General features: G+C 31.2%; 3 protein-coding genes across 3 annotated transcripts; 2 read left to right on the forward strand and 1 right to left on the reverse strand.

The window, feature by feature from the left end:
* The first annotated feature begins 568 nt into the window (after positions 1–568).
* Positions 569–2,439, forward strand: LOC107024667 (anther-specific protein LAT52-like). The gene is made up of 2 exons (XM_015225657.2): positions 569–805; positions 1,915–2,439. The coding sequence occupies exons 1-2, from the start codon at positions 652–654 to the stop codon at positions 2,268–2,270; spliced, it is 510 nt and encodes a 169-aa protein (XP_015081143.1). The 5' UTR covers positions 569–651; the 3' UTR covers positions 2,271–2,439.
* A 2,599-nt stretch (positions 2,440–5,038) lies between these two features.
* Positions 5,039–10,786, forward strand: LOC107026413 (ubiquitin-conjugating enzyme E2 35). Its single transcript, XM_015227375.2, has 8 exons — positions 5,039–5,198; positions 5,354–5,381; positions 5,613–5,699; positions 6,505–6,563; positions 9,851–9,892; positions 9,981–10,054; positions 10,198–10,295; positions 10,425–10,786. The coding sequence occupies exons 1-8, from the start codon at positions 5,163–5,165 to the stop codon at positions 10,460–10,462; spliced, it is 462 nt and encodes a 153-aa protein (XP_015082861.1). The 5' UTR covers positions 5,039–5,162; the 3' UTR covers positions 10,463–10,786.
* Positions 10,787–16,035: 5,249 nt separating this feature from the next.
* On the reverse strand, positions 16,036–20,344 carry LOC107026035 (TPR repeat-containing thioredoxin TTL1-like). Its single transcript, XM_015226864.2, has 7 exons — positions 19,155–20,344; positions 18,074–18,269; positions 17,802–17,983; positions 17,391–17,724; positions 17,067–17,271; positions 16,875–16,981; positions 16,036–16,788 (listed from the first exon to the last, which is right to left on the reverse strand). Exons 1-7 carry the CDS (start codon positions 20,072–20,074, stop codon positions 16,636–16,638), a joined length of 2,097 nt encoding a protein of 698 aa, XP_015082350.1. The 5' UTR covers positions 20,075–20,344; the 3' UTR covers positions 16,036–16,635.
* Positions 20,345–26,314: the final 5,970 nt, after the last annotated feature.

The raw sequence follows: 26,314 nt of genomic DNA on the forward strand, positions 1-26,314 counted from the left end.
ACTAGAATTTTTTTAGAATTAAATAATGGCACATTAGGAAAGAAATTATTGTCCTTTCTTGATTTATTAAAATAGACAAGAAAATAAAGACAGATATAAAAAAAAATATAAACAAGTAAATAGTGACAGAGGGAGTAATATATATTAGTCTTATTCTTGTAGTGTCTTGTTTTTTATTTCTATTATCATAGGTTGTTTATTGTTTTATTATAAATTGATATATTTTTTCGCCCTTGACTTTTCCTCTTACCAATTTTGATTTGTTTTACCCGATATGAGACCCCTCCGAATATAACCTTTTTACCTTTTCGAGATAATTACACTCTATCTTTCCTATACCATACTTATAAAATTTTACTGAATATATAAAATAATTATTTATACTTTACAACTTTTTCCACAACCACAAAAAATAAAAAATGTAAACAAAAAGAACGGGTCTTTTGTTTCATTAATTCCATAAAGAAAATAGAACCATCCATTATAGTAACAACAAAACCAAAAATAACGCTCAACCATTATTACCTACGACTCATTTTTTATTATAAATAACATATTTCATTTTATTTACAAAATGCAGTCACACATCAGTGAAAGGAGAATAAATAAATAAACAAAAACAAAAAATCAAATCAAAAATTAAAATCAGAAATGGCAAAAGCTATCATTCTCCTCTCTACCCTTTGCGTTTTGGCTGTCGCCAATTTCGCCGTTGCCGACGTTGAAACGTTCAACGTCGAAGGCAAAGTCTTTTGTGATACCTGCCGTCTTGGTTTCGTCACCTCCCTCAGCAATACCCTTGAAGGTATAGTTATGTAACTTTTTTGATAATTGTCCATAGTTATCATTATTGTACTACTAATTGATTTCATTACTCTCTCTGTCTTACTTTATGTATTTCCTCCGTTTCAAAAATAATTATTCTATTTCCTTTTAGTTTGTTTAAAAAAAAGAATGACATCTTTTCTTTTTTAGCAATACTTTAGCTTTTTAACTTTTCACGTGGCATGTTTAATACCACAAGATTAAAGGGCTACATTTGACATAACTTTAATTTAGAACCATAAGATTAAAAAGTCTTATTTCTTTTTCTTAAACTCTGTTCCAAGTCAAATTAGGTTATTCTTTTTTAAACAGATGGAGTATCATTGTTTTGTACGACTAATTAATTTCATTACACCCTTTGTCTATCCGTTTATGTAACATTTTTTCATATTTTGACAATTGTGCTTGTATTGTTACCATTATTGTTATGTAACATTTTTCATATTTTGAAAATTGTCCTTTATCGTTATTGTACTACTAATTAATTTTCATTATTCTCCTTTGTCTTAATTTATGTAACATTTTTCATATTTTGGATAATTGTCCTTGTATAGTTATCATTATTAAACTACTAATTAATTTCATTACTCCCTCTGTCTTAGTTTATGTACTCCCCTCAGTTTCAAAAAGAATTATCTTATTTCCTTTGTAGTTTGTTTAAAAAAAGAAGGATCCTTTTCCTTTTTTGATAACACTTTAGCTTTTTAACTTTCCACATGGCATGTTTAATATTAAAGGGCATTTTGATACATTTGACATAACTTTAATTTAGAATCATAACATTAAAACTCTTATTTCTTTTTTTTAAACTCCGTTTCAAATTAAATTAAATCATTCTTTTTTAAATAGAAGGAGTATTATTATTGTACTACTAATTAATTTCATTACTCTCTCTCTCTGTCAATCAGTTTATGTAACATTTTTTCATATTTTGACAATTGTCCTTGTATAGTTACCATTATTGTTATGTAACATTTTTCATATTTTAAAAATTGTCCTTTATCATTATTGTACTACTACTTAATTTCATTATTCTCCTCTGTCTCAGTTTTATGTAACATTCCCTCTGTTTTCATATTTTGACAATAGGTGCCACGGTGCGTATGACATGCAAGGACATGGAGACACACAACGAGACATTTACAACTGAAGGCAAAACGGATAGTATTGGCAAATATACATTGAAAGTTGAAGGTGACCATGAGAATGATATTTGTGAGGTTACATTGGTGAACAGTCCAAAAGATGATTGCAAAGAAGTTGTTCCAGATATGGTTAATAACAGAGTTATTTGCAGTAAAAATGTAGGGATGCACAATGCTGTTCGTTTTGTGAACCCATTGTTCTACCAAAAGGACAAACCAATCGATGGTTGCGCAAAACTTGTTGAGGAGATGGAGCTTGTTGATCTCTTGATTCTTGAAAATGACAAAGAAGAGAATTAAGAGAGAACATATATATAGAGAGAGAGCGCTTTTGCATCATTCATCATTTATATATTAAGAAGAATATTAAATCTGTTATAATTTCTCCTTTGATGTGTAACTCAACATGGAAAAATTAAAAAATTCCATGAATTTTCTAATGAGAAGATCAATAATAGCTTCTTAGAAATTTTTTGTGTTTGATCATCAAATCATTATCTATCTTCTTTTTCGTTTCTCACTCAATGTTTGATATATATACATCAAGACTAACAGGTTATTAAAAAGTCTTCCTTAATGATAGTTTTGTTATTTCTACGCTCTATAGCCACCCATCGAAATAATACTTGATAAATACTTTTCTTTTTGTATGATAATTGATATACACATATACAAAATAGTGTATATATTTTATAAAAGAAAAATGTCGGAAATATATTCGAATTTTAATCGAAATTGTTGTAAAGATACTAAACTTTGGAAATGACTTTTTGCCCCTCCACTATTTAATAGTGTATTTTAAAGGTATATATGTGCACGCGTTGATATAAAAAATATTATATAATTATAAATAGTAATGTGTCTACGTGGGCACACACAGTGGCGGAGCTAGAATTTTCAATAAGAGGATTTAAAATCCGTAGAAATAGACACATGAAGTAGTCAAAGAGCGTTCGATATCTACTAGATATACATAAAAAATTAATTCAATTACCATGTATACATAATATAATTTTTCACCGAAGGGAATTCGGATGAACCCCCTTACTACAAGGTGGCTCCGCCCCCGGGCACATATATATCTTTAAATATACTATTAAATAGTGCAAGAGGATAAAAGGTGTTCCATAAATTTTGTCATCGTAACAACAATTTCGGCCAAAGTTAAAATGTTTTTTAGAACTTTTTCCCTTTTTCTTTTTAATGTTTAACTAGTGCATATAATTTTTTGGGGCATTTTTTCAAGATCTTTTCCATATCGAGAATTGAACTCGAATCCCTCCATACCTGAACTTGTAGTCCCCTCCCTTTTCTCCGACTAGTTTGTTTCTGTATATACTTATCGTGTCATGATTATAAAGTTGATTTCTCAGATAATTACTTAATGAATTAATAATTGAGTGATTATTTGATAAATCACGATCATGCGAAATTAAGCCTTTTTGCACAAATGTAAGTTTCTTTAACGTTGTTCCTCAATTGGATTAATTCTTGTGTCAATAAATTCTCTTTCATTGAAGTTGTGCACACAAGTAGCATATTGAGAAACATATGGAGAGAACTAAAGTTCATATATATGAGAAAAATCATTAGAATTACCATAAACATTAGATTATCAAAAGATAAAATTTGTAAAGTGTTTGAGATTTTTGTGCTCTAGTAAAAACTTAAATGTTGAAAGTATCATATTAAAATCCTAGATCCAAGATACTAGCCTTGTTTATTTTCATTAAGATCACGATATTTGAATATAAATGCATATTTGAATAATTATTTTTTGATTTAACAAAAATGAATAATTAAAATTTTATCTATAAATCTGAACACTTTTGTTTTTCAACGTTTGAAGAACCATAATTCATTTATTTCTAAGCATAATAAATATGCACTTAAAATAAAAATAGTTAAATATTAGCAAAAATATATGAATTTAATAAAATAAAATCACTATTTAATTAAAAAAGATTAAAACATTTATGTTGATTATGATGATGGAGTAGTTTCTAGTAGTGTGGTGGCAGTAATAATTGGTGTTAGTGACTGTGAACTAATAATAGTGGTGGTAATAATTATAATGAGGGGAATGGTGATATTACATTAGTTACTGACGTAATATTAATGGTCAATAATAATTATGATGGTGAAATTAATTGATATTATTAATAACGACGTTGATAATAGTGACCATAAAACCAATGCAAATGGTAATGGTGGATGTTTGTTTATGTAATAAGAAAGAAAATTGGATGTAATAGTGATGGTAAATGTGTGAAGATAATGAATAGGTCAAAGAACTATCATTTGAGGTATTACATAATTATGGTTCGATTCAATATATTTTATCTTTAGCGTAGCTTTCTAGTATTATTTATTATTTATTTTGTTTTGAGACAAATAACTCAATATATACGTAAAAAAATGTTAATTCGCTATATAATCGATGGTTCTTTTCGTAATTATCATGCACATCTCTATTTAATCATTTATATAAGCAAATTTCAATTAGTATTATTGAAAGTTATCAAGTTGAAATAAATAATAATAACATAATCTGTATAATTTATAAATATGATTTAAAAAGATAAAAATGTATATGAGTATCATTTTTGTCTTATTAAATAGAGAGGCTATTTTTGAAAAATGTAGAATAAAAAAGTAAACAAAAAATATTTATGAAGATATAAGTTTGTAAAAAATATAGGGTACTACTTAATGTAAAATACTTTCTTTGTCTCAATTTATGTGAGAGTCTTTAGATTTCGAGATTTAAACAATCTATCTTTGACTGTAAATTTATCATATATATTTTGAATTGTCAATTATTGTGACTTATAATACTTTTTATGTACTTTATATATAAATATAAATTTTATTTCAAAAAAATTAAAGATTTCATAAGAATATTTCGATCAAATTTAAATTATTTAACCCTCGATAAATGGGAAGTGCTATACAAAGTGCATGGTTTACATTTTTTTTAATTGGCACCACTCCCCCACCATTACGTAAAAATTATAAAATACACCCCTAAAGATTCTGAACCAATCCTTTTCACCACATATATTTTAGTGATAGTGTGAGAAAGAGTTGTCAAATTCTCACTAAACTATTCTCCACTTGCTCCCCTTTCTCTCTCTAGAAAAGAAGAACCCTTAGCGTAAACTCTGCGAACCCCAAAAGGCTTTCAATTCAATGGCTAACAGCAATCTTCCTCGAAGAATTATCAAGGTTTGCTCTTCCTTCATGTTGATCTTTCTATTTTTCACTCGATCCATATACTTTGATTTTTTTAATCCATTGATGGTTTTGATCACTTCATTCGGTAGGGTTTATGATGATCTAACTTCGGTTTAGCTGATAATTTATTATTTTTGATCTTACAGGAAACTCAACGTCTTCTCAGCGAACCAGGTAAATTTTCTGGAATTTTTGTTTTGAATTGTTCGTTTCGTATAGCCGTGTGGAATTTTGAGCTTCGTCTATGAGTTTTGAATGCTCTGGGATTTAATTTGTATTGTTGATTTCAGTATGTATGAGTGTTTTTTTTTTTAAAATTGAAGTTTACAGCAAGTGTTGATGTATATTAGTTATGGTGGAAGTAAAGGTTTAAGAGGATCTAATGTTGATTTAACTGTGGTGCAGCGCCTGGGATAAGTGCGTCGCCGTCGGAAGACAATATGCGATACTTTAATGTCATGATACTTGGTCCAACACAGTCTCCTTATGAAGGTAATGAATGAGCTCAATTATAAGATTTGAGTAAGCTGGGAAATATGCTTGCAGCTTGTACTTGTTTTTGTTGATCTTCATATTGTTTGGTGCGAATTGACTCCTTTGTATTGGCTGGTGATTGGCTAAAGTTTGTCTTGTTGCTAGTTTTTCTTTTGTTCTAGCATTTTACTTGTGCATTAACTGGCCCAAGTTGCTCTCCTCTTCCCTCTAGTTTGTTCTATTCTCATTCTTTATATAGTTTTGGCACTTATCTACCTCTTCAGTTGCTGCATACTAAATGAAACAATCATGAAAACCGGCTAATTTTCTGAACTAATTAATCCTGCAGAATATGAAGTTAACTTGACTAGTTTATAGCAGTACTGATGGTGTGTTGGAACTGCATTTGGAAAATTTTAAGTAGTTACATATACTTATATTTGCAACTCCCGGAGTTTGGTTTTATGAGCATGACCGTGTGCATGTTTGTTATAAATGTCTTAATGTTTGTTTGAATCCTCAGAAGCATAGCAGAAAGCTGTCTGCTATTACTTTAAAATGTTGAGTATTGTTGTCTAGTAGAAAATGTTGCTATAATAGCTAGCATTCAGCTGCAAGACACCCACAACTACCTTCTAATGTTATGCGATAATGCATGTGTGCATTCTTTTCTTTTAGCTCTTCTGATTTTCCTTCATTTTGTTGAATAATGATTTAGAGGATACCGCTACAGGTGCATTTTGAATAATATTTGTTTTGACCGCCACACACTTTTTCCCCTCATTTTCTCCTTTTACCTAATCTCCTTGCCTTCTTTGTGTAGGAGGAGTCTTCAAGCTCGAACTATTTTTACCTGAAGAGTACCCAATGGCTGCTCCTAAGGTATGTACACACATTAAGGATTGGCAATTTTTCTGGCAATGGCTGTTTTAACAAAGTTCAGTTGATGTTCTTGATTTTTGGTTCTTGAAATGGTATCTCAGAGCTTTGGAATGGATAAAGATTTATTTTTTTTGACTGATATTTTCTGAAAGCAAATATCAAGATACAATTTAAAAATTTCTTGCAATCGACACGGCTGTTGTAGGTGTTGTATATGTATTTTTCCCTGTTTCGTTTTCCCTTTTCTAGCTATGTTTGGCTCTTTTTAATTATTTGTTGATATTGCCTTCTCTCTCCTGGTGGAGTGTTATATCTCAATTTGAATCTGCCTTTTCACTCATAGCCAGATGTCTATTTCTTTATGTTCGGCAATATGTTGCGACATTTTAACTTTGTGATGTATCATTCTGGATTCGAAACTTCTCAGATGTTAAAACTTTGCTGCTTTCTTTTACACTGTTACTATCTGTTTTTTTGGTCAACAAGTAACATTTTCATTCAACAAAAATTATTTATACAAATCAGCAAGCTCTTTTTGGACTTAAAGCTAGATCTCACAGAACCTTGCTATACAATTTAGCTAATTCAGGTAGTAATCTATCAACTGTGTAAAAGAAAACATTTAACTAGGATATCCTATTAGCTGCTCCAGATGAGGCTTCTATCTGTGGTGTCTTTGGCCTTCAATGTGCACCTGTATGGCAATCTCCTTTAGTCCCCTTGCTGTGCTCGCCCTTGTGATTGTAAATCTTCTTTTGTTTCTTTCAGTCCAGATGTTGTAAATGGTTGCTGCAAAACAGAATCCCAAAATTCCAGCTCTTGGTCTACTATTCTTGATCCTATCTATCATCCATTTGACTTCCCAATCCCAGCTGCCTAGTTGTCTGTGATAACCTAACCAGTTTAGTGTTGCTGTCCATTTATAAGAAGAATAAGGATAGGTCTAATAGAACAGGTGATCGAAATTCTTTATTTCAGCAATCTGTCCACAGTTGATAGTTTCCTCTGTAATGCCATCCACAAAATGAATTGATGCCTTGGCAACAGACCTTTGACCTGTACCAAATGTTTCCATTCAACTGGAGGGTATTGAGGTCTAAGTATCACATAGTTGTTCTTGATGCTGGATTCAGGGTTCTTCCTTCCATCAGTTTTCCAGGACATATTAGTATACTATGCTCTTGCATCATATAACTTTCTTATAATCTAGCATGCTTGCTTTGGGGTGGTCATAGTAGATAGGTCCTTATTCTTGATGTATAAAGTATGTACCCACACTATCCACAGCTTGTCCTTCTGTCCTAGTGCCATAACAGTTTAGATAGAGCTGCCTTGTTCTATATATGCCCATCAATCACACTCAGTCCCCCTACTGCCTTTGGCATACAAACTTTTTTCCCATGCTACCAGTGCTTTCTTTGAACAATTGTCGCTACCAGTCTGGAGGAAGGTTCTGCACACAGTTGTCACCATTGTTGTAATCTTCTTTGGCAATAAAAAGATTTGTGCCCAATAAGTCTGCATCTTAAATAGGACACTCTTTATGAGTTGAAGTTTGCCACTATAAGTAAGGAATTTTGATGTCCAGCATTTCACCCTAGCTATCATTCTCTCAACTAGGGGTAAATACTGATGTACTAATAATATCTGTTATTTACTGCTGCCTAATTGAATATGTTAGGTGAAATGTTTATGCAGTTTGTACTTTTTTCTTGACAAGAAAAGAAGGTAAAAATCTATGCAGTTTGTATTGCAATTTGATCATGATATTTGTTAATAGATGCTCAAGCCTGATGTGAGATGCATTGACAAGGAAACTCATGACAGTTGAAAAACTAAGAGACAAGTGTATTAATCCTATCATGTTTCACAACTTTGTACATGTTAAGGTTGCTTTTCTAGGAGTACTAGTTAGATGACTGTTTCTCCCACATTCTGCTTCCATTTATATGCAGTGTAGGGTTGTGAAAATATAGTACACTCGGGCTACCTAGATATTGGTTTTACTGGAACTATGAGTAGTGCTGGAATAAATGAATTACTTAAAGTCTGTTACTCTGTGGAAGTGACAATGTGCAAATACCATTGGAACTTCATCTAGTAATTTGATTTAAACCCAACTATATAAATGATCAATTTGTTTTGTATTATTGACTTTTTTGAGAAAGGTAACATCTTTTTGTATTATTGACTAGTTTGAGTCAGGACTCTGATTAGATTTTTCTTCTGGAATATGATTTGATTGTCCATGATCAGGATATCAGCTATTGAAGGAAATTAAGATTAGGATAATTGTAGCTCTTGTTCTCATCGACTATTTTTTTTTTTGCTGAACTGCTCTTTATTTGTTGACATCTTTTAGTTCTCTGTCTAGTCTAATCTCAAATTTATCTCACTTTCATGGGTAAGGTTTACTCAGACCGCTTTTGGCTACAGTTGTTTGTACCTTTGGTTTCAATTGAACTGATAAGTGAGATGCTTGTTTATGAACTTTGCAAACCCTATTTCTTTTGGCTTACATGTGTTGGCATAGCCACTGTTACTTTTCTTGGAAACTAGGTTGCAGTTATGGTGCAGCTTTGTTTCAGTAATTAAACAGAATTATGATGAGATTTATTATTTGGGAGTACATTTTCCTACCAAAAGATTTAGAATCCTAGGGGCTGAGATGGATAGGACTAAGAAAACCCGGGTTGTGAGAGGAACTGTTTGTCAAACTTGGATTTGCTGCTGTAATTCTATGTTTTTTTTAGATAGTTCTATCAAATAATTCTCAAAAAAAAAAACTCTGTTTTTTTTTTTTAGATAATTCTATCAAATATGAACTTACGACAGTGATTCATATGGACATGTGCTGTGTGAGGGTTTCTTGGATTTATTATGTTTAGTTGGTATTCAGACTTACAATCCATTGTATTATTGTATATAAAGGATGTCATGACCTTAATTCTGCCGTGGACAGTCCTTAAAATGCTAGGGTTCCCTACTTTATTTTTTGTAGATGAATGAAGATACTAAATCTGGATGTTAGATAAAATATTCCACTTTTCCTGGGTGCTTTTCATGGTACATTTTTAGATGTAGTACCTGGTGTTGCTCAGCTTTTGCTGGAAGCTTACTATTCAAATGATTCTGGACTCTTAAACATGACATGTACCCTTCATCTTAATAATTGTAGATTATATATGCTTGTGCACACTTTTATTTTCTGTACGCATTTAACATGTTGTAAAGTTTTGCTATGCGTATAGTGTCTGTTAGTCATTGATCAATTTGCATCCCAACAGGTTCGATTCCTCACCAAAATCTACCATCCGAACATCGATAAGGTCTGTTGTCCTTATCAAGTTTTTCATATCCATACACATAGATACAAGCCATAAAATACCTTGCTTATTTATGCCTTTTGATGTGAAGCTTGGAAGGATATGTCTTGATATTCTTAAAGACAAATGGAGTCCTGCTCTTCAAATCCGTACTGTACTTTTGAGGTATTAATAATTTATCATGCTTTGAAATATGTTTCTCATCTCTGTGTACATCAAAAGATGCAAGACTGATGAATACTACGAAAATGAGAACCAGACTAAGCTTTTAAGGTGTTAGAAGTTCAAAAAGTTTACTACTGTTTCAGCATTCAAGCACTTTTGAGTGCTCCAAATCCAGATGATCCACTCTCTGAAAACATTGCTAAGCACTGGAAGTCAAATGAGGTTGAAGCTGTTGAAACGGGTAAGTTGTGTCCTGGTCTTCCAATTTAGAGCTGTAAATGTAAAGTAGAAAATTTTAATCTTATGCAAATCTGTATACGCATTCTTGTTCAATCCTTGATTTGACTTTCGTTTTTCTTCAATGATCCAGCTAAGGAGTGGACACGCCTATATGCTAGTGGTGCATGAAGATATAGCAACGAAATGTTCAAAATAACAAAAATCATGGAATGTAATCAATATTGACTGGCTTATCAATATGAACCTGGATAGCACCCTCCAAATTTGTATAATTGAACGTGACATCCTTTTGTTTTTTAATGTTCAGGAATGAACTTTGTTACAACAACACTGGAAATGGTAAGGATTTTGTCACTGCAAAGAGTAGTAAATGATTCAGATCTGTGGGTTTGGAATTGGAAAGTACTGTTGCTGCACAGCTTCTATTAACCTCCATAGATTTGTTTCAGAAAATTGAATTTTCGAAAGGGAAATCCTTTGTTTGACCCTTTTTATTCTCTCTTTTCTTTCTTTTCCGCCCTATCCTGCATTTTGTTTGTTCGGGTTCTGTATGCTGCTTTTTCTCCTCTTTTCAGATAAATTGTCCTTCATTCAACCTTTTTGTCCTACCCTTCCCTATCTAAAGACCCCAAAACAATGTGAAACGACGATAATCAAACTGTAAATATGCACTCATGGGCTTTTCTTGTCTGGTTGTATTGTCATAGAACAAGTATGTTTACAAGGTCTACCATGACTAAAGTGGATGCATTATCTATTGGTCATCTTTGCTATATTATTCATATTAAGGTCCTTTTCAAGTGATTGGGTCCTTTGCAATTGTTCTATTTTAAAAAAGTACTTTGAATTAATTTGTTAAATTCCGAGATCAATAAAATGGAGTATTTTGATCAATAGGATATAGATTATATAGCTTTAACGTAATTTGACGGATTAGACTATTGTCTAATTTCATTTATAGTCAAACTGAAGATTATTAATTGAGCATTTAAACATCTGATAAAAACATTTTTATTTAATCTTTGAAACTTTCTAGTTGCGTCTGTTTTGAAATGTTTCTCAATTACTTGAGCTGTAAAATCTCAAACATGTCGCAATCAAAGATCACATATTACAGGTTCTAGTGGCGATTAAAGTTACTAATTTGTTGGAATAATATATAGATATTAGAAACAACAACCGTTGCTTCTAATACTTGCCTTCGTGATAGCAACAACAAAAGTTGCTAATAATGCTAAGCATAACTGCGACTAGAAAAGGCAATAAATATGTGTTTTCAAGACGATAAAAGTTGCTATTACTACAAATTTTTAGTAATGATTTATGTCGTTAAGCGGGACTGAAGTTGCCACTGATAAATACTTTTAGGGCGACAAATATAACTATTTCTGGCAACTAAACTAGCCACAAACATTTCAATGGCGACAATCAAATCCTTTAGCGGTGACAGCAGCTTCCTTTTATGGCAACAATGATAACCTTTAGCGACGACAAGAGTTGCCAATAAAAACCTATGGTGGCAACACTTTTTTATAATTTCAGGCGATAGCGACCAATAAAAAACTTCTCGAAGCGACATTTACAACCTTTAGCAGCGTTTGTAGTTGGCAATAACCACTTTTGGTGGCGACAGGTATAACTTATAGCGGCAACTACAATTGCCACTAATACAAACTTTTAATGGCAACGGTTAAAACCTTTAGCGGCAACTGAAGTTGCCAGTAAATAATTAAAACCTTTAGCGGCATTTGTTGTTGCCACAATAACAACTTTTAGTGGCGATAGACATAATTTATAGCAGCGACTGTAGTTGCCGCTAATAACAGCTTTTAGTAGCGGCAGTTGTAACCTTTAGCAGCGAATGCAGTTGTCATTAAAAATAACGGCGATACTTATAACTTTTAGCGCGATTGTAGTTGCCACCAATAACAACTTTTAGTAGCGACAACCGTTGTCATTAACTTTTCGTGGCGACATTTATAACTTTTAGCGGCGATTGTAGTTGCGACTAATAACTGCTTTTAGTGGCGGCAGATATAACTTATAGCGGCGACAAGGTTGCCAGTGCCGACAGATATAACGTTTGCCACTAATACTAACTTTTAGTGGCGACACTTACAGCTATTGGCGGCGATTGTAGTTGCTACTAATAACAGCTTTAAGTGGCGACTGTTATAACTTATAGAGGCGCCATAGTTGACACTAATACACACCAGCGGCGGATGAAATTGTCACTAATAATTGCTTTTAGTGGCAATAAATATAACTTATAGCGGCGACTAAAGTTGCCACTAATACATCCTTTAGTCGTGACATTTAAAAATCTTAGTGGCGACTTGACTATTTTTGGTGGCGACAAGAAATACTTTTTAGTGGCGACATATGATAAAAAATAGCGGCGACTGTATTTAGGACTAACAATTACTTTTGTTGGCAACAAATATAACTTATAGCGGTAACTAAAGTTGCCACTAATACGAACTTTATTAGCGAGTTATAAAGGCTGCCATAAAAGACCTCAACATACATTCTTTTAGTGGTGACTTATATATCTTTTAGCAAACTAAAGTTGCTAGTAATGCTGACTTTGTAGTGGTAGGAGTATATCTTTTAGCGGGGACAATAGTTGCCACTTCAGTTTTTGGTTGCGACTAGTGCTATTTTACAATTAATATCAATTTTTTTTTTTGATGGTGATTATAGGGGTCTATTTGATGTGCATTTGTAAAGTTACATTATTGTCTTATCGCGTCAAATTTATTAGAGAAGTCATAGATTTGTTTTATAAGTATTTTCTATTGATTAAATCGAAAACCGAAACTGTTAAGGATGAAAATTGATAAGCTGAAAAGCAATAAAAATATCTTATTGGTTTAGTTATTGCCTAAGTGTATTGGTTGTCTTGTAGCTTATATTGTCTTTTTTCTTGTCTTAATGCTCCTTGTTCCACTTTTCCCCAATACATCCTTCAACAAATGTGGTACTTTTTTACCCATAAAAAAAAAAAAACTTATCCAAAATTGATTTATCCATCAACTTATTTTAGCTAATTTAATATTTATAGTTGAATGTAAAATTGTAGTATAGATTTTAATTTACGCAGAGAAGTGTATTAATAACTACTTTTTTGTCTTAATTTATAGTAATTTATTTTCTTTAATTTGTCTTTAAAACTATTATTTTTTTATAATTAAGATCAATTTAATGTTAGAATTTTTCTTTTTAATTTTAGTAAAATATTTCATAATCACACGAATATTTAAAACTTGAAAAAGACGCTTAGGGAGGCAGACATGCACATTCTCTTAATTGCAAAAAGAAAAACAAATAAAATATCATAGGATACAAGGTGGAGGTATTAGGTATACGAGTAGTGATATTTATAAAATTTAAAAAAAGAAAAAAGAAATATTAAAGCAACAAATAAATAAATAAATAAATAGACTATAGTACATAAATATCACGTTTCCCCAGCCGAAAGGTATTTGTCATTTTCAGCCGCCCAAATATTTTTTTAATTATATTTAAATACTTAATTAACCACCTTTTTGCATTTTAGTTAGGCACAAAATACTTTGTATTGGATCCTCCTTGAGCTAATTATTGAGATCAAAATTACCCCTACTCATATGTTTATATTGATTTCGAGCTCGATTAATTTAGATTTTTATTAAATAATAAAAAAATTATTTTTAAGATTTAGTTAGAATTCACTTGTGAAGATAAGATAATTTCTTTTTTAAGACACTTTTTCAATCGTCTTAGTCGGAACTTGTAATTAATATTGGTACAAAGCATAAAAAGTTTGGAACTCTTTTCTTATTCAAAACTTAAGAATTACTCTATTTTCGAACCCTCTGTTGAGCTCTATTTTATTCGCATTTTCTTGTGTTTTTAAGTGGGAAAAAATCTCTCTGTGTTGTCAACAATCTTTTTTTGAAATTATTTGAATGGATCTATTCTTTCATTCCGTTTGTTTTTTGCAATTTATCGTACGTTTTCCTTGCCAAGAGCTCCCCGATAATAACACAGGAAGCAACATGTATGTTGTGGCGAAGCAATTTTTTCTCACAATAGATCTAGATGATTATCTCTACCTTCGATACCTAACGAATTTACTTCCATCTCTGATTAGAGAACAGAAAATACTTATATAGGTTAACTCAATTTGTAAAAATTGAGGATTTTTATCTTAACCTTTAAGTCACAAATTCGAACCTTACACTAATTTAACTTTAATATTTAAGTAGACAAGAATTAAAAAGACGAGCTAATCAAACTTTAATTTCACTACGTAATTAACTCTAAATATATTTTTCATTATTTTAGAAAACTTAAAAATATTTACCATTCTCACTAAAATCTTTGATGATATATATACATAATAACTATCCATACCATGGACTCTAATTTATTGAAAAATTAAAATTTTATTTCTTCAAGATTTCGAATTTTTGTTCAAAATCTCTTACAAAGTCAACAAAATTCGTATATAGTCATAGAAAATAGAAATATTATAGACAAAAAAATGAGCTTACGACTGACAAGTCGGCGCAAAATATTGCACAATTTTCATTATTATTGGGAATTGGGACTCTTTTAAAAGTTGGCAAATTAAATGCTTACATGTGATTTTTTTATATTTTTTACAATGAAAAAAGATCAAATCTTAAAAGTATAACCCTCTAGAAGGGGGCAACTTTACTCAACCCATATACAAATAAAGACAACTTATTGACAACTAAAATGGGAATTAGTTTATTCCAAACTTATCCAATTTTGCAAGTACATGGAATATGTTTCGGAGGTGAGATATTTTAAGATTAAGTTTGAGATTAAAAATTAATTAATTTAAAAATAATTTGTATTTGGTGATGTATCTTATTGGCAAACCAAAAGACTTATTAGAGCTCATTGTAACAATACAGATGTTATGTTATATTATAAGTTATTTATTATCGCATTTTGGTAGAGAAATCAAAAAATATTATCTTTATAGAAAATTTGATTGTATGGAGATTTTTTGTAATTTAGGTGTTCAAGCACAAATAGAACGAAATCGTTTGTTGCTTTTACCTTTCATTAGAATTGAAACTTAAAATCAAAATTTTCGAACTATTTCATTGACTACTAAATCAGGCACTCCATATTCAAATGTCAAATCCTACCCATTCCCCACTTAAAACCAAGATGAGGTAGGTTAAAGGGGACAATAGATTAAGGAGTGTGTGTATTTCATGTGAATAATAATATACAAGCATGCCTTACATTGAAAATGCTAGCCATCCTAACTACGACCTAACATGGACAAGATAATGATATTGTTCGTGAATAGAGTTATCTAATATCACGTATTCAAAACGACTTAGAGTTATTTGATTTCTATACAAATAACTAACAACATACTCAATAAAATAATTGTTTATGCAAATTGATTCAAACGCCACGATATTTTTTTAAATGATGGAAATAGACAAACCATAGAAAGTGACAAGAGCAACAACCCCTCCTTAAGAGAGTAATTAATTCTATCAAAACCCTGACACTACACTTCTATTCACAAGACCTACCACGTCACTCCATTAAAATTTGTGTACTTGTGACAAGCTGGAAATTTAGAATCTTTATGTTAAATGACCATATTACCCCTATACCTTATGATTGAGAAGAAAAATGATATTATAATGATGTACCGTCAAACCACTCTACAACGACGTTATATAATATAAGATATTAAGAAGTAAAAAAAATTGAGAAATTTTATTGATAGAATAGTTGAGCAAAGAAACATAGTATCAATAACATCACCATATTCATCCTTCTTTCACCAAAACCATAAATAGCCACCATACATCCAACCCCTTAAAACCCAAATAGGCCTCCTCCAATGGTTTTTGTATATATATAATCATATATATACATGTTTATGATCCTCATCCAAAGCCAGCCACTTGTTCATCTCTTTAAAATGGCCATAAAAATCAATTTTACAATGTTCACTATTTCTCCTCACAACTCAAGTTTATACTAGGGAAATGTAACCTAATTTTTTATGTTTTTTTCATATAATAAGAAAAGTGATTTGAAAAGAGAAAGATTAATGTGGAGATGGGAAGAAGTAGGAACCAAGACAGCAATGAATGAATAAAATTAAAAGGGAAAAAAGGAGACTAAACTAATCCCTCTGAAGGTTGCTGGCATTTGGCTGCATTGGCTCCTTAATGAGATTTGATTATTATGTAGTAGTAGTAGTAGTAGCTCAATTTTGTCATAGGTAAACGGCAAGAATACCGGGTGATTGGAATGATGAGAGAACACGAAGAAGCACGATGACATTGCACTTAAATACTGTAATGCCTCACCGATGATTCTAACACCTCTTGACTTGGGCAGATCATCTCCTTCACGCGGCTTCCCTTTTTGTAAATCTTAAATGTTGGTACGATTCTAACATTCTCTGCATTAGCAATTGACGGGCTCTCTTCCACATCAACCTTCAACACAGAAGAGGAAATGAATACAAGGCATATAAAATAATCAGAAATCGCGGGCAAGACAAGGCATTGCTAAAAGAAATTACCTTGAGAAAATTTATGGAAGGATACTTGGTGGTTAAAGTATCTAAGAAAGGGGATATCTGCTTGCATTGTAGGTTAGATGCTGCTTTGAAATGGACCACAGATGCACCTGCAATTTCCAATATAATAATTTATCTCTGAATTGCGGAAAATGACTAAGGAGGGTCAAGCTACAAGTGCAGGGGAAAACATACAAGGTGATGAAATCGCAGCTTGAAACTGCTCGAGACCAGAAACTAATTCCACCTCCCCACCAAATTTCATATTGTGAATGTCTTCTCCGCGTGATTTCTTTAATGCAACTTGAGCATGGAATAACGATTCAGCAACCTCGGTGTCATATGGAAGCGCTTTCCTCAAAACCTCATAATCTCTAACAGCTTCAGCCCATCTCTCAAGCTATAATTGATCAACAGTTAAAATTAATTTTACTCAACAACAGGAACAAGCAAGTGATAATATATTAATATTCTTCTAGGAACACACAGACTAGAAAAGATTTTAATATGTCATGTTACCTTGGTATTTGAGGCAGCCCTTCGAAGAAGGGCTTTAGTGTAGTGTGGCTGGAAAGTGAGCGCTCGATTGCAGTCATCCACAGCTTTTTCCCACTGCCCGAGTTTATACCAGCAAGCTGCTCTATTACAATAGAGAACTGAATTTGACGAATCACGCCTGAGACCTTCCCCATAAGCAGCACATGCTTCAGTATACCTTTCGGATTTAAATAGATCATTGCCACGGGTACGAGCCCGTCCCACCGACCTTGTATTGTTGAGAAAAACTGATACTTCAATATTTCGAGGATCAATATGTCCAGCTCTCTCTACTGAACTGATTGCACTTTCAAACCTGCAAGTATCCATGATCCAACTTCTCTTACTCCCCCCACAACCTTATAAAAACTTAGCAAATCATTCTATACTGACCTTCCCATAGCCAGGTCAATCTGAGCTTGAACAAAGAACACATATGCCTCTGAAAGCATCCCAAAAATTTTTGACTGTGGTGATCCAGTAGATGGTTCATGCTTCCGAGTAATTGATAAGCTCAACTCTGCATCCTCAACTTGATGTAGCTTCAAAAGAGCTTCTGCTCTACAAGCAAATAGCTGTAAAATTCAATTTCAGTAATTCAGTATCAGCATTCAAACTTGCATGCATTATTTTCTTCCACATTTGGATCACTAGTATTGCTTTACCTGAGGAGACGCATCTGCTCCAGAAGCAATGGCTGCATTGACTTCTCTTAACGTACGTGTCCAATCACCAACTCTTCGTGCGTCAGTGAATTTGACAATATATTTTTCCACTGCTTGCAACTTCTGCAACTCAGCTTGATCTGGCTGATGTCCTTGGAAACAAATGTGACTTCTGGCTTTCTCAACCTGCCCGAAACTGCAAGAATTAGATTGCTTACATCACAATGCAAAATAAGCAAGGTGAATTTCAAGAACATAATTCAGATAAGGACGCGACACACATGATGCTGAAACAAGCATGTAACTGGGAATTCATGAAGAAAACTATGTGTTCGATGATAGAAGTGTTGGTGGAAAAACTATCAACACCTAACTAGAGGTACATTCATTGGAAAAGGAATAGAATTTGACTACTAAGCTGAAGTCCAATGGAAATAAAGATGACTAGAAAAACACTTGGCCTGCTAACACCCATTGCATTAATGCAAACAAACGTCATCATAACACATAAAACTTGAACTAGGATGATGTTGCTAGCGATTACTAAAGATAATCAATAAACCACAAAGTAAGCCACTACAGCAATCACAATTAGATTGAACAATAACATAGTGTTTCCACCGCTAAGAACCAGGAAAAAAACAGTTTTGAGGGGTAAAACAACAGGAAAAATGGTGGAAAGATAACCCTTGTGATAAATGGGTTGTCCTGTGAAAAATGGGCAAACATAAGGAATAAGTAACAGTAAAAAATAAAGAAAAAATTGGGGAAACACAGGGAATAAGTAACAGTAATATGTCCAGGACAATCCAAAAGAGGCCAAACCATCAACTCCGGATCGGCTAAAACAACTAGATTTGGCAAACAAGTAGATGCATCCCCCTTTGCACAAGTGAAGATCAAATCATCAAAGTTCATAAATTTTGTTCTTTTTATACAGCAAATCACACACAGGAATTTATAAACTGTAGCATTAAACATGTATAACCCACAAATTTAATCAAACATTGCCAAGATTTATGCTAATCAACAAGCAAAACATTCATAAACATTATAAAGATTCAGACTTTATTCAACTTACCTAAGTAACAAAGATCCCAATCGATGGTGTGCTCTTACATACGATGGATCCAACTTAATGGCTTCTTCACACTCCCTCACCGCCTCCGGTAACCGCTTCAGACCGATCAGCGCAGCCGCCCGGTTACAATGGTAAGCAGCATTGCCTGGAGAAATAGCTATAGCTTTATCATACAGATTTAAAGCTTCAACAAAATAACCCTTTTTGTAATTCTCATTTCCTAATCTCTTCAACTCCTCTGGATCAGTATTCAACATTCCTCTTTTCATTGTGTCTCCAGCCATTACCCCTCTCAAATTCGCCGTCTGTGTAGCACCGGCGTCAACCCCACCGACAGCACCGCCAGGTTTTACACCGGTACCTCCACGCATTATACTTCCGTGACCGTAATAACCCGTTCCAGAACCTAAAACGTCAGTCTTCGATGACTTACTAGCCATGCCGGTTTTCAAAATCTTCCCGGACGGACAGATGTTCCCGGTGGGAAGCACATTTAACGGAGGTGAATTTACAGCAATGCCACCACTGGAATAAGACCGCGCGTGACCTGGCTTAAACCCACGCGCCTTCGGTGAGCTCTCCACTGAACCTGAAAGCTCACCGGAGTGACTGGATTCGGACTTTTTCCGACCCAAATGAGATCCATTCCGACCCGATACCGATCCAGATCCAGATGAATTAGAACTGCTACTAGTAGTTGTTGTAGTAGTCGTTGTCGTAGTCGTCGTAGTAGTAGTAGCGGTGAATCCACGCGGTCGATTCCGTAATGGAGAAACAGGTGAACCCAGATCGAGTTCTCGAAAATCGGGCTTGTTAATTTCAACTCCATTTCCATCTTCCACGCAAGTCAATGAGTTCTTCAATCGATCAGTTACCCCATCAATTCCTATTTCCGACATGGGTCTTCCAGATTCCGACATTTCCGAAACCCCTTTCAGTCCTTTGGCCGGAAAAAAATGTGAAGTTGAATAGCTCCCAGAAAACCTAGTGTTTCAGTATATTGAACTGAACCTCAACAATTGAAAGAAATCGTATGAAGAAGACATGTAAAAGAGGGAAAAAATTGGGGGAAAGAAAGAGAGGAACAGAGATGGGGATCTCGTGATATATAAAAGGAAGAAGCAAAGAATGAATGCGAGCGTTGGGAAGAAAGAGAAAGAGAAATGGAGGTTTTTTTTTCTTTATAGATACAAGATGAAGAAAGAGAAGTTGATTTATGTGGCCACTTCGTTCACTTTTACTTGTCGTATTTAGATAGTTCGAAAAATGATTTTATAAAAATTTAAATTTGAGATTTCTTGATTAAGAAAAATTTAGATCATTACATCAATAAAACTATATCGTATAAAATAACGATGAGAAATCATTTTATATATAACGATTAAATTAATGTGATTGCATTATTATTATCCTATCTTTTCGTAATAGTTTTACCTTATATTCTAATTTTCTTTTACTTTTATATATGTAACTTTTATCAATAGTGAACTAATATAATTTATTTAATTTGATTTATTTCGATATAATACGATAAATTACGAAATAATAAAAATAAGTAGGATTTCATTTGGGGTTGATGGGATGGTGCTTCACGAGACAACCTTGCCTTTGTCACTCTTGTTTTCCTCCATTTTATCTCCCTCATTTACTCTTCTCCTTGACCCCCTCATTTTCCTCCTCAATAATTTACTACTACTTGTTTTTGTTTTGTTTCTTTTTTTATATAATATATATATCCTTATATGCTCATCTTTAAAAAAAAATAAAAATTGATATTTATATTAAAATTTGATTAAAATTGTATTTATATATTAGAGGGATTTTTTTCAAAAGCTTAAACTTTCTAATTTAAATTAAGATTTTATATCATTCAGTGTTAATATTGAGATTTGATTCAATTGAAATTTATGAAATGAAGAATCTATCTTTGAGAGTGATATTTTATGAATATTTTTTATGTTCTCAAATACTTTAAATGTATAGTTAAGAATAGAACAATCCAACTTCAACACTCTTTCTTCTTTTATATTTTTTGTTTTACTAGACTTTTTTCTTAATCATTACTTGAAGCGCGTTAACTCAACTAATCTAAATTCGTAGTAGGTAAGCATAATGAAAATATATATCTTTTTTATTTTAAAAAAAATTCTTCGAGGTTAAAATTAATAGTCTTAATATTTTAAAAGTAAAGAAAAAATCTTAAATCATTTTTTTGGATTGTACTTTACTTTTAGCACACACTACACGTAATATAGTAGCCGATCAAGATGATTGAGAAAGATTCGACGAATTAAAATGTTCACATTATAATAGTAATAGCACAAAGATGGTAAGTCGAAGGGCGGTCATAACATTAGGCTATTACATCCACTTAGCTTTGCCATATATAATTTCAAATCATACCAAGGACAAACGAAGGAAAAAATATTCTATATATGTTGAATAGGATTATATTGCTCAATTTTAAGAAATAAAGTGAAGTTGAAAATAATTAACAAAATTAATATAATAAACTTATTTGTATAAAGTATTTACGTCAGATCATATTAATATCAATACTATGATTGAGTGACCTCATGAGGTAAGATTAAAAGTTGATTTACGGTTCGATCATATAATTAAAAAAAACGTGAAAAATCTGTATTTTGACTATCATATATATCGACTTCTCACATCAAAGAATCTCACTCTTCTTAGCTCTCTTCTTCAACCAACTTCTCATACAAGAAAGTAAAGTACTATTATATATATCATTGTAGTTCGAGTTCTTTTTATCTCAATTTTATACATGAGATGATTTTTCAGTTATTTTGACCTAAATGTATATTTACATAAGAAATGTATTAAATAAAATATGTAATCTCAAACTAATATACCGATATATATATGAAGTTTGTATCTTAAAATTTATAACTCATAAATTTTAAATTCTCAATAATCCCTCTAGGATGAGAATCTATGCATATTAATTATTTTAAAAGTGATAAAAGTACATGTATATATATGTGCAAACATATAATATGCATTATTGGTATGATAGTAAATCTTACTATATGAAATGTTACAGGCTTTTTCTTTAATGGTCCAACTGTAACTATATTGTACCATTGTGGGCACAAACATAACATCATGCATGTACTTCTTTTATCCTATCTTTGGATTTACCTCTAATTAATCAACTTCAACTTCTTCTTTTTCTTAAATAAAAAAAAAAAGAACTTTCATGGTCTTATCCATCGATCTTAAAAACATGTCTTGTAAGAAAAAGCTTTGCACAATGTTATTTTAGTTAATATAATTTAACAATAGTCATTTATTTTTTTATTTGATGTTCGATACACGTTTTAAATAGGAGAAGTAGTGCTTTCTATCAAGGATGTGGTATAGTAGATGGAGTTACTGTTTAATTAATCAGAGATCATGGGTTTGATTGATGGATATGAACACCTTAACCTAAGCATGGGTAAATAAATTATTCTATTAGTTATCTTTTAGTATCTAACAATTTGTGTATTATGTTATATAAGAGTTAGGACGAGTGTCTTTTGTATTTTGTTGAATTACATATAAATATTTTTCTGATAATATTCATTTATTTTACTTACCAAACATTAAAAAGTAGGTAAGAAATTAATTTATTTTGCAAGAAAACACTTTATTCAGAAACATCTTTCATTGTACATGAATAAAATTGGACAGGATTATTACCCATATGGATCAATCCAAATCCATGTCTAGAAAAATTATTTATATAATTATGTCATGTGTATTTGTACATGTAATATTATAATCAATAAAAGGGAAGACACAATTATTGAATTTTTTTTTTTATGAAAAGTTGTATTTCTTCATACTATTAAACTAAGTGAAACTAATTTAATGATTCTGCAAGTATTTGATTAAATTCTTCAGTCAAGAACACACCCTAAGTAACAAAATTGTCAATCACATAAACTTTATAGTTGATGTAAACAGTGAATTACATAATTATTTAATTTCCTTTGCAATTTTTCAACTTTTTTTTTTGTTTTGTCTAAGCATCAAATTTAGTGTTAGCATTATTTTTTGTGTTTCAATCTGTTGCACCAATTTTTCCACAAAAAAAATATATTTTTTTCTTCATTATTATATTATTATTATTTTTTATTTCATAAAATAAATTCTTCCTAAGACATTTACCATATATAATTTCTAGTGAATGTCAATTACTACTTCGTTGAATGATTATTATCTTCGGTTATTTTTGTACATTATATTAGTTGTTTAAAAATTTATATGTTTGCATTTTTTATTTTTATGAAGGTTAATTTGGTTCTATCCAATTATAATTTATAGTAGAATTAACATAAATTTATCTTAAATTTTTTTATATATATATAAAACTTAATCTATAAAAAGCTAAATTTTATATCTATAATTACTATTATAAAAATATTACATAAGAAATAATTAAATACACAAGAGATTTAATTAAAACATATAATTTATATAATGTTAACTTAAATTTTTGTATAATGAAATAATATTACAGTATTTAAAAAAAGTGATTCGATGTGATGAATAATGTTACACCAAATTAAATTTGACATAAAAATAAATATAAATTGAAGCTAAAAACACTAAATTTTACACTAAATTTAAAATTCGATATAAAATTTGATTTTGAGTTAAAAATTGTCTTAATCATAAAGGACTGATAACTTTTTTATAGCTTGACATCTTATATTCAACAAAGAAAACATAAATTATTAGACAAACAATTATAACATCAATCTATTGACATGATATAAATTACTAATGTTTTAAAGGTTACGCATTAATAAAGCATCTCTACTCCATCATATCATAGGGTCCATATTTTTATAAAGAAAATATAATATATTTCCAAAAAAAATTTAAAAGAAAGAACAAAAAAACTGAATTTGCTATGTAATTTGGAGACAATGAGTCCGTTAATTTATGTTGTTAACAGAAACCTAACCAAGACTTTGATTTTCACTTGGACCCGCGTATTCCTTCCGTCTCAAATTATTTATCGTAATTTTAATAAAATATTAATCTGATTTTATTTTTTTGTCATTTTAGAAGTTCACGACAAAAATCTAAACGGATAAGTCACAAGTATCTCTAGACTATAATCAAAATCTCAGACACACATCTTAATTAAAATAAGGTTCTATCACCCCCTGAACAATATTTTTTTGTAATTTTGTACACCTTTTATCTTACATGGCATATTCTGTGACTCCACACAATTGAGGCGTGTGGGGATATTTGGATGTCACGTAAGTTATGAAGGTACACTAAATTACAAAAAAAAAAATAGATTAGGAGGTAATAGAACCTTAATTTAGTGAAAGTGTGACTCTGAAATTTCAATCATAATTTAGAAGGATACTTGAACATTTTTCTAAACGTAAATAAGGATAAAATAGTCCAAATCTTTTTAAGTCTATATATTTTAAAGAACGTGTAAAAGAGAAATTCTAAATAATTTGAGAAACAAGAGAATTATATTTTCCTTCTTCAATTATCATTTTTCTTTTTAAATTTAGTTTTATTACTACTTTATTCATTGGTGGTATAGAAAAAAATATACAATTGAATTACTAATAAGATAATTTCTTAGATTAAAAGAAAATATTAATTATATTAATCATTAATTAGTTCACATTATCGAATTATCTAAATTAATGTATAAATATTTTCTTGCAGTAGTGGATCAAGGTATGCAACGAGCAGAAGTCATGATAAAAATTCTCACTTTCTCATGGAAGCCTAGGAATTGGGATGGACATTCGAATTACCAAGATGCCCTTTTAAGTCACACATAATTTCATTGTTAACCTTCATTACAACCAATGATTAACGTGGAGAGAGTCGGGATTTAAGATTTAAACTTTAGAGTTAGATTTTTATGATTACAATGTAGAGAATCATTCCCTCAGCAACATAATGGAGCTGAGATAGTTAATCAATTGTGTTATTAAGATTCTCAAAACTAACTAAATTCACATTTTACTATTATGTACACATATTATGATTTTTCTAACTGAATCTTTCATATACATTATGATTTTTCAATATAAACTAAAAAGATTGTCCATTAAGTTTATATAACATACTCATGTTAAGTGCTAGTTAGAACTTGATTAAACGATTAAATCATCATTTTTATTGTTATTAAAAATATACAACCCTCTTCTCGATATAAAAAAATGTACCAAAAATCTCAAAATACATATCACCTTTTCTATCTCACTTTGTATCCAACTTTTGACCAACTTTGGTTCAGTGAGCTAGCCAAGTTTTTATGACCACAAATTAACGGTGGAAAAGTTCCACTATAGTTTACAAAATTCATCATTTGAAATAATATGATTATATCAACAAATATTATGTATTGACAATTTTGTGTGATTTGTAAATAAATTTAAAAATTTCATACTCGAATTCGTATCGAAAATAAAATGGGGAAGTAATTATGACTTTATATTATAAAATTAAAAAAGTTATTCCACGTGGCCAGTTATGAGCTCGAGAGAGTGACGTGGAAATGTCCACGTCAAATATGTCTAGTCAAATCCTTTTAACTTGGCATTTACGTGAAATCCACATTTAAACAAGGGCAATATAGTAAAGTTTTCGATATTAGTAGCTGGCCATGTGCTGGATAGTGTATTTTTGCCAGCTGGCCCCATACAGGAAAAATGAATTTCTTAGGTGTTTACAGTGTCATCCAGCTAAGCAGATAATGCGGAAAAACGACACCGTTTCTACGTCACTCGATATTCGATATTTTATTTAACCGAAAAAAACTCTCTAATACAAATTATTACGAGTGTTTGGTCGTATTAATCTTACTAAGAAAGTATAAAATCTGAAGAAGTAAGTTGAAGCAGGTTCGATATTTACTATACAATACGTAAAAAAATATTTTTTTTCATTTTTTTAAAAACTTTTGATTGTTATTACTTCCTTTCATTATTTTTTTTTTAAAAAAATTAATTTAATCTTAAACTATTTTCTAAAAATAAATAAATTGTACTTTGGTTCTATATATATGGGACAAAAATCCAGTTATTTGATGGAGGCGTAACGTTAGCAGGAAGTGACAGAGGCGTGGAATGATGACCTGGCAATCTTCTTAATATCCATGC

The sequence above is a fragment of the Solanum pennellii genome, chromosome 7, assembly GCF_001406875.1.
Source record: "Solanum pennellii chromosome 7, SPENNV200".
NCBI lineage: Eukaryota > Viridiplantae > Streptophyta > Magnoliopsida > Solanales > Solanaceae > Solanum > Solanum pennellii.